This window comes from Lepidochelys kempii, chromosome 12 (assembly GCF_965140265.1).
Source record: "Lepidochelys kempii isolate rLepKem1 chromosome 12, rLepKem1.hap2, whole genome shotgun sequence".
NCBI classification, from domain to species: domain Eukaryota; kingdom Metazoa; phylum Chordata; order Testudines; family Cheloniidae; genus Lepidochelys; species Lepidochelys kempii.
In genome coordinates, this window is record NC_133267.1 from 13,312,092 (window position 1) to 13,325,588 (window position 13,497).

Genomic DNA, 13,497 nt, shown 5'->3' on the forward strand with positions numbered 1-13,497 from the left:
GCACTCCTAGCTATCTTCGAGACACCACTGAGGAAACTACAATCCATTGGAGATGGATGAGCTATTATTAGCAGGAGGGGAAAAAAAAAACTTTTGTAGTGGTAATCAAGATGGCGCATTTCAGACAGTTGACAAGATGATGTGAGGATACTTAACATGGGGAAATAAATTCAATTTGTGTAATGACCCAGCCACTCCCAGTCTCTATTCAAGCCCAAGTTAATAGTATCTAGTTTGCAAATTAATTCCAGTTCAGCAGTTTCTCATGGATTAGTGTGCTGTTCAGATGTGTGTTGAATCCATTGATCATCTTCCAGAAAACACCATCCTGGCCACTATGGATGTAGAAGCCCTCTACACCAACATTCCACACAAAGATGGACTTCAAGCAGTCAGGAACAGTATCCCCGATAATGTCACGGCAAACCTGGTGGCTGAACTTTATGACTTTGTCCTCGCCCATAACTATTTCACATTTGGGGACAATGTATACCTTCAAATCAGCGGCACTGCTATGGGTACCCGCATGGCCCCACAGTATGCCAACATTTTTTGGCTGGCTTAGAACAAAGCTTCCTCAGCTCTCGTCCCCTAACGCCCCTACTCTACTTACGCTACATTAATGACATCTTCATCATCTGGACCCATAGAAAAGAAGCCCTTGAGGAATTCCACCATGATTTCAACAATTTCCATCCCACTATTAACCTCAGCCTGGATCAGTCCACACAAGAGATCCGCTGCCTGGACACTACAGTGCTAATAAGCGATGGCCACATAAACACCACCCTATGCCGGAAACCTACTGACAACTATGCTTACCTACATGCCTCCAGCTTTCATCCAGACCACACCACACGATCCATTATCTACAGCCAGACTCTACGATACAACCGCATTTGCTCCAACCCCTCAGACAGAGACAAACGCCTACAAGATCTCTATCAAGCATTCTTACAACTACAATACCCACCTGCTGAAGTGAAGAAACATATTGAGAGAGCAGAAGAGTACCCAGAAGTTACCTACTACAGGACAGGCCCAACAAAGAAAATAACAGAAATCCACTAGCCGTCACCGTCAGCCCCCAAACTAAACCTCTCCAGCGCATCATCAGGGAGCTACAACCTATCCTGAAGGACGATCACTCACTCTCACAGATCTTGGGAGACAGGCCAGTCCTCGCTTACAGACAGCGTCCCAACCTGAAGCAAATACTCACCAGCAACCACACACCACACAACAAAAACACTAACCCAGGAACCTATCCTTGCAACAAAGCCCATGGCCAACTCTGTCCACATATTTATTCAAGGGACACCATCATAGGACCTAATCACATCAGCCATACCATAAGAGGCTCGTTCACCTGCACATCTACCAATGTGATATATGCCATCATGTGCCAACAATGCCACTCTGCCATGTACATTGGCCAAACCAGACAACCTCTACTCAAAAGAATAAATGGACACAAATCAGACATCAAGAATTATAACATACAAAAACCTGTCGGAGAACACTTCAACCTCCCTGGTCATTCAATTTCAGACCTAAAAGTTGCAATTCTCCAACAAAAAACTTCAAAAACAGACTCCAACGAGAAACTGCAGAATTGGACTTAATTTGCAAACTGGCCACCAATAAATTAGGCTTGAATAAAGACTGGGGTGGGGGGGTCATTATACAAAGTAAAAACTATTTCCCCATGCTAACTTTTTCCCCTCTACTGTTACTCACACCTTCTTGTCAACTGTTTAAAATGGGCCATCCTGACTATCATTACAAAAGGTAAGGTTTTTTTTCTCCTGTTGATAATAGCCCAGCTTAATTAATTGGTCTCGTTACAGTTGGTATGGCAACACCCATTTTTTCATGTTCTCTGTGTATATATATCTATCTTCCTACTGATGAAGTGAGCTGTGAAGCATCTGATGAAGTGAGCTGTAGCTCACGAAAGCTTATGCTCTAATAAATTGGTTAGTCTCTAAGGTGCCACAAGTACTCCTTTTCTTTTATCTTCCTACTGTATTTTCCACTGCATGCATCCGATGAAGTGGGTTTTAGCCCTGGAAAGCTTATGCCCAAATAAATTTGTTAGTCTCTAAGGCGCCACAAGTACTCCTTCGTTTTCTTTTTGCTGGTATGTTTATGTTGTTTTTAATTTTGTTTGCTTGTTTTTTATTACAATCATGATTTGATTATCCCTGTGCTACAGCATTAGATCTGTACATGTACAGTCTTTGTCAGAGAAGTGGATGGATGAGTGTGTGAATAACTGAACTCTGGCATCAATGTGGTGACAAACCAATGCAGACACAGGGAACTGATGGTTGTAATTCCACATGCTACTGCTACAGACTATCAAAATAAACCAAATACAGGAAGGAAAGAAGACATAACTTTTTGCCCAATCCTGTGAGGTGTAGAGTGCTCACAGCTCCTACTGAGTTCAGTGAGACTTACTTGTACAAATAAGGATTACTCTAATGAGAAGGACTACAGGGCTGAGCTCTTGATTATGAGTACACAATGATTCCTGGGGATAGCAACGTAATGTTTGCAGTACTGATGACAATAATCAATTTTTTGCCTTTCCTTTCTGCTTATTGTTTCTATTGAGCTTCTTCAGATAATTGCTTTTTTGTCATCAGTGTTGCCATGTATGATGCCTCTCATTCAAAGCACAGCATAATTTTCAATATTCAAAATGCAAATATATCTAACAATAAAAACATGAAATGGAATTGGGCTATTTATTTTCCTAAACAAAAAATATATATATATAAAAATAAAGATGCATATTTATTCTTGTGATCGTTTTAGTGTAAATACGTATACAGACACCCTGGAGCTAAAATGCTTAACCACCATTCTGCCATCTCTCCAGTTCCATTTGGATTTAGTCATGTGAGTGAAACCAAGAAGGTTTTTTAAATGATTGGTATCCCATTATAATGAGCTATACAAAAGACAGTTTCTAAAAGTAAGATACACATAAGCCTTTTTCCCCAAAAAACCATCTGATGCATGCATCAGTAGGGATGAATGACTCTTTTGCAGTGCCATCTGTTGTGCACATCACAAACTGAACTTGCAAAACTAGTTACAATTCACAAACTTGATTCTATCAGCATTATCTTACACAATCCACAAGTCTGGATGGATGAGGTAATGCTACAGGAAGCAATTCTCCATTGGTCTACCCCTTCACACACAGCTTCATCCCTGCATTTCAATAGTAGAGATACAAACATACAGGTAGCATACTATGGGGCTGTTGCAGCAATGTTGGGGGAATGACCCCACACATGTTCCGTTTCCTCCCCACCAAGAAATTATAGGCCAAAGGACCATCTTCTACTCCTTTCATCACCTCCATGTGGAAAAGGTGGAATATATAACTGGCCCTAATCAAGGAACATTTCTAGTATTTAAACCCAAAAAGTGTGTGCATAAAGAAAACACAGAATGGATTAAAAGATTGAACTGAACAATGTGTCAGGGATTTGCCAAACTATATGATCAAAGTTTCATAACAACAAATAAATTTCTGGGGCTAACAGGCTTAATAATCATGGGAAAAAGAATTTAGATAAAACATGGAGTCAAGAGAGCAAACAATAAAGTTAAAAAAAACATATTCAAGATGCTAAAGAGCAAAAAAGGTTCAAGTTAATATATAGAAGTACAAGCAGATTAACTGGCTAGAAATAGTTTAAATGAGCCACTACATACATGTGGAAATGTTTCCATTAAAGGAATATCTCCAACCACAGCCCACCCCCACAACGTGTGTGCCTAAATTCTGGTTAATGAAAATAATTTCTGATGCTCCTTGAACTATAATTTGTTTAGGAAAAAAAAGACACCATCAAGTTCATCTTCAAGCTGCTTTAAACCCCTAACCTTCAAGCAACATTTGATCTATGGGAAACAGCTGTGGAAAAGTAAATCTTCCCCCCTTGAAAAAGTTCAGATTGCATTTTTGTTAAGTATGTTTTGAAGTCATGGTAGGAAAATTAGTGAAAATTGTAAATCTATTTGCAAATCTGGTCATGCAAATCTGGTCAAGTTTAGGGGAAAGATTCCAATTTAATAGTAAGACCATGACAACCCTAGTTAAGCATGCTCTCGACCACAGCAGATGGGGCTCTTCGCTCACCTCCACGTGCTTTGGATTTATTACATGCACCCAACACGTTTCATATTAGACACCCCTTGACTGTGTACTTGAGACAGCAGTGTTCAGTATGTGTTTCCTCTACAGACCAATATATTATTCTAAATTGAGCTAAACTGTTTCCGTTTCATAAGTGCTATGAAGTTCAGATTCCAGTTATCAGGCAGCAGGTTTGCAGTTCCTCTGCAAGGCTATTTTTCATGTGAGGAAAAACAAAGATTATAAAAAAAAAGTAATGCCACATTAAAGCTAATTACCCCCCCCCCTTAAATCAAAAGTTCTTTTTGATATTGTGGTAGCATATCTTAAAATGGACAAATTTGAACACCTGATATTTGGCACATAATATACAGTTCAAGACATGACTTAATACAGCAGCATATTTCAACTGAAGACAAGAGCTGAGAAAGCAAGTGTAAAGCTAAACTTAGATATTGCATTTTTAAACACAATTCTTCTCAAAGTAACAACGAACCATATCACAGAAGTGCCTGTGAGTAGGACACCCTTATATTTTTTTTTGAAGGGCAAAAAAATTCATCCACTTTTTCCTGTTCTTTGAAATGCTATTAAAAAAATATACAATTTATAATACTATGTCTCTCAAAAATAAATGCAGAGGTTCATGGAAACAGCACATTTGGATTGTATTTATTTTGTGCCAAGATGGCCACAACCAAAGTATGTAACTGTCCAACAAAAACCTTATCATTAAGGTTCTACTTCTAGGCTAATGGAGGTTGTATAAATTATAGTGTTGACCTAGCCATCTGTCGGCTTTTATTAATAATAAAAATAATTTGTATTTTGAGAAGTTATCATTAAAAATGTCAGTATTTATCAAATGTTCACACAATGGTATTGATGAAGAGATGTGCTACTTCCTGTACACACATAAGAAAAGGAAATAGAGTATCTCAGATACCACTATGCAATAACTATTGATAAATGCTGGCTTTTAAATGATTAACAGCATGCTGAATCTGACATCTTTTCTCATGTAAAGTAAACATGTTATTTTACAAATGGAAAAACTGAGGCACACAAAGGTGACGCGACTTACCACCATCACATGAGTCAAAGACAGAGTCAGGAAGAGTACGTGGAAGTCCCGACTGTCATTCCCCCTATTGTAAACATTAAACATGCTGCCCCCACCCTCCACCAGCATCTACTAGCTGATTCCCAAAGTGACACTGGTACAAGTCCAGATGGTACAAATTCCAGATGGATCAAACAGCATGTTCTCTAACTGTTTCCACTGTTTTCCAGCCATGATAGAGGAAGTACCCCAGGTAACTGAGAAGGAGAAGATGAGATTCTAGAATGCGTGAAATGCAGAAATACAGGATAAATTAACTAGTATTTGGTCATTTGCGATCATGCTACCTCTTATATAATGTTCCCATATTTTAAATCTCCCAATATATTGAATCACACCTTATGTGTCATCCCACATTTGTATCTACTCTTAAAATAGTGTGCTTGCAAACCAACAACATGAAGAAGATACAGAACAACCCAATGCTAATATAGGTCCCTTAATTACAGGTTATTACCAGCTATATTAAGTCACTCACTTCAACTAATAAAATAGATATGATTTAGTCAGAAAGTTTCATTTCTAGGATGGACCCTTCTATATTATTACTGCTGTTAAATTCAAATAGATGTTTTTGTTAATCCTGCTAAAAGGTAATTGTAAATGATTTAGAAACCGAGAAGAGAATATCTAACACCTGCTCTACAGAGTCCCAAACAGTAGTTTTCTATGAAGTATTAATACGAAAGAGTGATTTATACACCATAACTGGAAAAATGTTTAATATGTCCTCTGTTTCCACCTAAACATGATCAGGATGTTGTTAGGTGTTAAATAAAATACATTTTTTGACCCGTCCTTTATATAGCATTTCCAGCAGTGCCTGAGCCACAGTATATAAAGTTAACTCCTATCAGGGGAATAAGGAATGTCCTTACCATTTGAAAGTTCAGCCAGCTATGATTTACAGTACTAAAATAAACAGTACTAAAATCACTGATGATGAACATCCATTCCACAATTTGTCTTCTGAATCAGCTGGCCAACAAGGCTGATTAGGCATAAACTTTACAGTCAATAAGAATTAGATGAATCTCCCCATCTGATGTTAGAATAGCTATTGCACAAAGATGGATTACAAACTCTTACAAAGGGAATTATTAACTGTCACATAACCTTCACTTTGATTTTAAAAAAAAAATCTCTCTCTCTCAAGACTGCTAGCCCACATCCTAATGGAAGAAGAAAAGTTAGACACATCTTCTTTATCACACTATTCAAGGATTTCAAACAACTCCGTATCTTATTCTGTGAGATGCTCAAGTCTGATATGGCCACACTCTACTTTTAGTTACACATATGCCACACTGTTGACCTCAATAGGGTTGTAGAGGTGTAGCTAAGAGCAGAACGAGGTACAAGATATTAGCAGGCACTCTGAAAAAAATTCACTTGTGGTAACTAAGTTGTTCAGTTTCACCTGATAGACAATGCGGAAAAGCGAAAAGGAAAACTACCCCAATAAGTAAGCAGGTAGGAAGAGCTGCTTTGTGGAAGTACCTTGGGCCTCAACATATCAGAAGTGCATGAACTGGGCGTGTCAACAAGGGTGTTGGTTTCACCAATCTCTGAACAGCCAATACAGGCAATCACTGCAGTCTCACAATGATTGTCTGAGTTTTAGGTCACATGGCTCATGGTGTGATGTAGCTGCGGTTTATTCACAAGGTGATTTAATTAGTAGGAAATGCTAATCCAGAATGAACCTACTTATGTTCCCTGACTTGCTGCCTTGTACTATTAACAGCAATGTTGGACTTCAGCTGCCAGAACCAGTGGGCCCGATTTAATTCTCTTTGTCCCTCAAACAAGTGATGCATCCAGGCTCCTTTTTGGAATAGAACAGCTCAATTCTACAGCATAATTCCAACATTGGAGGAGGGTATTCTTGAATACACACTGGTCAAAAATGTAACAGAATGAGAGAAAGGCTCATACTTAAAGCAGGTGACCAACACATCATCAGAAAACAGTGCAAAGAAGTACTAAGAAAATCTCATCCTGAGCCGAGGAGTCAGAAATATAAATGACAACAGCAATATACACAGCTTGTTTTTATAGCTATATATATGGACATTTTAAAAACAAATGACATACACGTATAGTCCATCTTCACCCAAAACCGCACTTTCGGGGAGATTTTGTAATAAGACAATGAAGTAGATGGCTATTGTTCCCCAGGAAACTGTGTCTTGAAAGGAGGAAGAGGAAGCTTCCATTAAAAATAAGAAATAACACCTCAACTTCTCACACAAGTAGTTTATCCTTAAAGTACAAGCTAAAGAAATTTTCCTATTGTGCTGAAGCTAACCTCAATTGCAATCTGAGCATGAGACAGGGAAAGGCTTACAGGTAAACTTCACTCTGCACCACTAACAAGAAAGAAAACAAGAAAAATTGAAGAAAACAGTTTCCGAAGACCAAAAAAACCACAAAGTAATTACACATTCTGGCCAGATCCTCAGCTGTTGTAAGTCACCCACATCCACTGACATCAATGGAGCTATGATAATTTACTCCAGTTGATGATCTGCCCTATATTTTCAATAGAAACATTTGCATTCCTAAACCTTTGAAAATTACCCAGCATAAAATAGCAGTCTCCTGGGTGAAGGGGTATTGCCAGTCCAGGTGTCTTTATGTCCCATGCTACCTTCAGGCCTACGTGCCAGTCAGCTGGGTCTCTCCCTTCCACATACTGTTCATTATCTTTGTCACATGCAGAACCTAAACAAGAAAAAGAAGAGAGACATAAAGAAAAAGGCAAAGAAATGAGGGAGGATTAGAACCACACAATATAAAGAAGAATTTAGTAGTGCAAACCCAAATACGTTAGGTATGGTTATAAGCCACTGAGCCTAATTCTCCATTGAACTGCACCACATGCAGTCAATGATGTCAATGGAACGCGAGTATAAAGTGCGTGTAAAACACTACAAACCCAAAATGTATACACGAGGCACAGGACAATGGAGAATCAGGACAATAAAGTCTGGCACCACATCTAAAATTCCCTACAGTTCTGCAATGTTTGGATCGGAGGTTTGGGAGGTTTTTTATTGCAGAGTATTAAAACTATAGTAGTATACTTACCAATATTAGATTGGAAAGATGATACCACATATGTAAGAAGAAACAAATTCTAAGATAACTTTGAGACAAGGATTTCAAAGCACTTTAAAAACAATTAAACTTGTTTACATGTCATTAGTTCTAATTTTACCAAAGCATAAACTAAGGTTCAGTGAAGTTCAAGTGACTTCTATAAAGCCACACAAAAAATCAGCAGAGTTGAAGAGATAATCCTTGAATCCTATCTTCCATCCTTTATTAGACTACTCAAACACGTTAGAGAGGGCAACAGCCAATGAAGATTCTGTACAATCTAATCTTCATGTGGTTGCTTTATCATTAAACAACATGAATGTGATAAACTAGGAGAAAAATAATAATCCAGTGCAATGAAAAAATATTTGGAGCTCAATCTCTCAACTAGAACTATTTTCAGAGGCTGAGTATAATGCAGTATTAAGTGAAAGGAACAGTCTACATTTATAATAGGGTACGTGGAACCTATGGTGTAATAGTTTAATGGCTGATGTAATAGAGCATTTTGTCAGGGGGAGGACACAGCTATTAATGAGCAACTGGTACTCAACTACCATCGATGGCTAGTAATAATCAACAATTGTATGTTGCCTAATTTTTAAAGAATCAATAATTACAGATTGGTTGAATAGATCTATTTCACTGCCACAACACATACACATTAATGTCATAATTTTTGTAGACTTTAAGCTTAATTATTTTTAGAACATAAATACTAGAAAAAAGATTTATAACTTTCATTATTCTGCACACACTTACAGAGTAGCATTGACCTCATGCCTTCAGAATATTCAAGTCATTCATCACATATGGCTACTACAGTGTTTATTTAGTTGGGGGAAGGCATAATAGTTAATAAAATTCTAATAATTTTCCAGGTGATTTAAATTTTGTTTAAATTCTGGAACCAGGAAGAAAAAAAAGTAAATATCCCAGAACCCAAACCTGATGTCCTTGTTTACTCAGGCAAAACTCCTATTATAAGATCAGCCCCACAATACTGCCCCTCACTATTGTTCTTCTCATCCTGCTAAAGCTTTGTCTCAGGATCAGTGCACAGCTCTAGGCTGTTCCATCAAGGAGCACACAAATGAGAAAACAAGAGCTAGCAAATACTCTGAGAAAAATCAATACTAAAGTCTTTCAGGGGCTTTCATATTTTCTGCCCTGTTCAGATAAATCGTAACTTAATTTAAGAAAAAATGCTTTCTGAAAACTGCAAATAGGATGGCTTTCAAGGCATTTTTAATGCAATACATCATGGATATTATAAAAAGAGGTAACCTTTGTGGGTTAACTCTGTCTGTTATTCTGCTTTCCCATTCACTTTGGCAGCAGCACTGTTCACAATATGGCACCAATAAAATATAGAACTACAATCAGAGACAGCAATTTCAATCAAAGTTTCCTGGGGTCTCCTCATAAATCCCGCACCTTTGGAATGTGCTCGTTAAAATGACTTAGTTTTTTGCAGTTTGATAAAATTTTTATTGCTTAAGTACAGAGTTCAGATGTAGCTCACAGACGCTCTTTCCCTATGTTCCCAATGAATGCACCTAATAATTATCTGCAGCAGTTGAAACTTATGACTCTTACCATGTTATTTTGGAAACAAATGGAAGCAAGCTGCTACTTGCTTCTGTCAGTTGTGCCAAAGTGATTTTAAAATAAGGCTTCTCATCATTTGTGGCCTATCCCTACGTTAGCTGGCAAAACTTATATGTAGGGAGAAGTTATAATAAAATCCTATTGTCACCTCAAGCAGCAATGAGGCCATATATTTGTTTAGACAACTATGGTTCCAGTTTAAGTTAAAACATGTGGATGTTTCAAGTTCTACAACTAAACTATAGGTATTGTAATCACATGGGTCTTGCATATACATAGCACCTTTAATACAAACAGACCTTAAAGAGATTTGTTTACCTTGGAACAAACTACACAGAAATTGCCAAATTTAGCAGTACTTAATAAAAACAAAGCAAAACTCCCATTGATCTGCTCAGTAAAGGACTGCAGAATCTGGCCCTCAGGTATTAGTTTGCTCACATCCGAAATGAAATGCTGCAACTATGTAACAAGCTTATAGCAACACTCCTACAACAGTTTGGACACACTGTACCTACCCGGCCATAATTAAAGAGGAAGTTGTGATAGAGAGAATATAGTAACTGAAGTAAAATTTGGCCAGAACACCAGGCTTGATGTCCCAGTCTGGTATTTCAGAGGTATTCTGAATCCCAGAATCTTGAACCTGCCTGTCACAGCTTGCCCAGAGCAAGGCAGTTCATGCAAGGAACTCCTTCCTCGTCCTTCAACAGTTAAAGTATGACTCAAAAATTGGCCACCTGAATCTTTGAACCTCAGAACAAAATACCCAGTTTGTCACATTCCTTCAGGTGAAGGTACAGAGGATGGCTAGGCCCTGATCAGGACCTGGGGCTCTGGATTAAACCCAAGGGAACTCCGCTCCTGTCCAGCTTCACCCAGCACTCCTCCACAGAAGAAGCAGGCAAGCCTTCTTATCTCTCTTGGTGGATCCTGATTGGCTACTGCCCCTTCCCAGCCCTTCTAGACTCTTAAGGACCATGTCTTATTGCTTCGGTCAATACCACAGACTGAATGTTAGACTGTGCTTGGAGATCTGAACTCATAGTCCCTCTGACACTTTTTTCCAGGTGGGGTGTGTCAGGGTGGCAACACCCCAAGCAGGAGACAGAGAAGGCCAGACACATCACATCACACTGCCCTTAGGATTTTGGGTCATATCTGGACCCAGAACAATGAAGGGCTTGTTTTTCTAGATCTAGTTTAGTTATTGGCCCACCATGGAGAAAGTCTTGCAAAGGCAGCTGACTTTCAGAGGTTTCTTTGTCATTTTGGGCCAAACAGAACAGTTTGAGAGATTTTAGCACTTTCAAACCCAAATGCTCCCTGTTTTAACCTTGAATTGGAATGCCAAACCTAATCCTAAATCAAACCCTAATGCCATGTCCCATTTCTTAATAAGAAGCATCACTGCCAGCTTAAGCAGAAAAAAAACCCTGTAATATCTGGTTTTGCTGTTGACCCCAACTAACAGCTCTCATATCAAGGTAGAGCAAAGGATTATGCTTGAGAGAATTATTTATTTCAATTTTTAAGCTCTGCACTTGTATATTGGGCACTTGTATATTGTTTTGTGAAACATACAAAGTGGAATCAATTTCCAAAATATAAAATCCCTCCCTGTTCCACCCAAACTGAGACTCCACTGTCACCCACTATTACCCAATCAGTTCACTTTCTCACAAAAAGCCCAAGAGAAAAGATTCAGTTTGCAATATGAAATAAAGGTCAACAAATCTAGCCCCTGCAGGACCAATGCTAATGGTGACGCTCAGAGTAGAGGACCTCTTTTTTTTTTTTTTTTTTAAAAAGATGCCCCACCAGCAGCCCTCCCCCTCTCAAAGGTACTCAGGAATCAAACCATATTGCACACCTTAAATTGGACTCAGAAATCACCTGGAAGCCGTAACAATCATGCAAAACTCTGAATGAGAAGCACCATTCAACAGGTGGGTAGTTTTATTCTTCACTATCTGAAGTTTCAGTGTTTGTGGTAAAAGATAGCCTCATATACAGCATATTACAGTAATCCAATCTGGAAGTCACAGAACACATATTTCTGTGGTATGCACCCTGGCCAAAAACTCTTTATAGTTCAAGATTCTTTATAGCTGAACTGATCTAACTTGGACTGTGACTTCCATCACAGGCGCTCTAACCATCTTTTAAAAAAATGATTCTCTAAAAACAATATACTGGTATTAACAAGGGTGTCATTTAAATTTTCAATTCCAACTGGGATTTATATATACAAAAAAGGGATTTCCTGAAACTGCATTCTTATCAATTTGTCCCTTGAACAGAAGTTGCAATTTTCTCCCAACAGTTAGTGTCTGAACATATCAGGAACAAAAGCACTACCAAAAAAAAAAAAAAAAAGAATTTGGGGAAATTCTTTCCTCTCTAAATTGATGCGGGAGAGAAATCTTATCGATATAAACAGTGATGGTGGTGAGAAAAACAAACTGACATCTTTAATTCAAATAAAGATTTAATATTAACATTATGAAGAGCTGCTATTAACTTAAATTTTCACAAGTATATCATTGTTCTGGACAGTGATTAACTTGTTGAAAGTACTCAACAATTGCCCTAAACCTACCTCAGAAAATTACCTCTAGGTGGTTAACGTCTACGAGTAATGAATAACTTCTAGCAATTATTGAGTAATTATACAATTCACATACAGAAATGAGCATTTTGGCTACATATTCAGTGCCAGGCAGTGAGGAAATATTTTTACATATAGCATTTCTTCCACAATCAGTATCTAGAACATATTACTCATGTTAGAAACCATTGAAGATTGCTTTTAATGTTATACAAATAAATTATTGAGTGACTTGTGTCCATTAAATAGCAAATAGAGGAGATTATATGTCAATTATAAATCTTTAGGATCATTCAAATTGTTAATTATTTATTATTATTATTAACCACTGAGGAAATGATCAATGTCGTATCTCAGTTTCTTTCCCCGCTATTGTAGAAATGATGGGGCAGCTATTAAATTTAGCAAAGGGATGTTGCTTTTAAAAACATGAAAAAAACAAATTGTACTTTATGAAAGTAAAAAATAATGGTTCCTTCAAAATTAGTCTTTACTGCAGTTAATCATTGGTTTTGTTAAACTGTTAAACATTAACCTGTCAGCTAACAGATCCAGCCTTTTTATTACTCTAAGAGATTTACACAGCAAGCAGCGCTTATAGGGCAACAAGCCAAACAAAATACAGTAAAGCATACAGAGGAAAACTGTTTCTTCAACCTCTAAACCAGGTTCTGAAAATCCCACGTAAGTGAAAGACAGTGAATCAGGGTCACTGCATGATTTTCCATGAGAAAAGGGTTAGACTCCTTGGCCTAGAGGACCAATGTGCGCCAAAAGGAAAAACCTCCTTGCAAAGCATACTCTTTTCTTGGGTTGTTCGTTTAACTACAATTATTTCAGGCAGGTCCATAATAAATTACGGATATATGGCCCTTATTGTGCCTC

At 37.9% G+C, this 13,497-nt stretch overlaps 1 protein-coding gene across 9 annotated transcripts in view; it reads right to left on the bottom strand.

The window, feature by feature from the left end:
• Positions 1 to 13,497, bottom strand: part of FTO (FTO alpha-ketoglutarate dependent dioxygenase) — a 326,144-nt gene that overhangs the window by 230,454 nt on the left and 82,193 nt on the right. For all 9 annotated transcript variants that reach the window (XM_073307614.1, XM_073307611.1, XM_073307615.1 and 6 more), the window contains one exon: positions 7,869 to 8,012. In XM_073307614.1, coding sequence (XP_073163715.1) covers positions 7,869 to 8,012 — 144 coding nt within the window. The remainder of the gene's footprint in view (positions 1 to 7,868; positions 8,013 to 13,497) is intronic.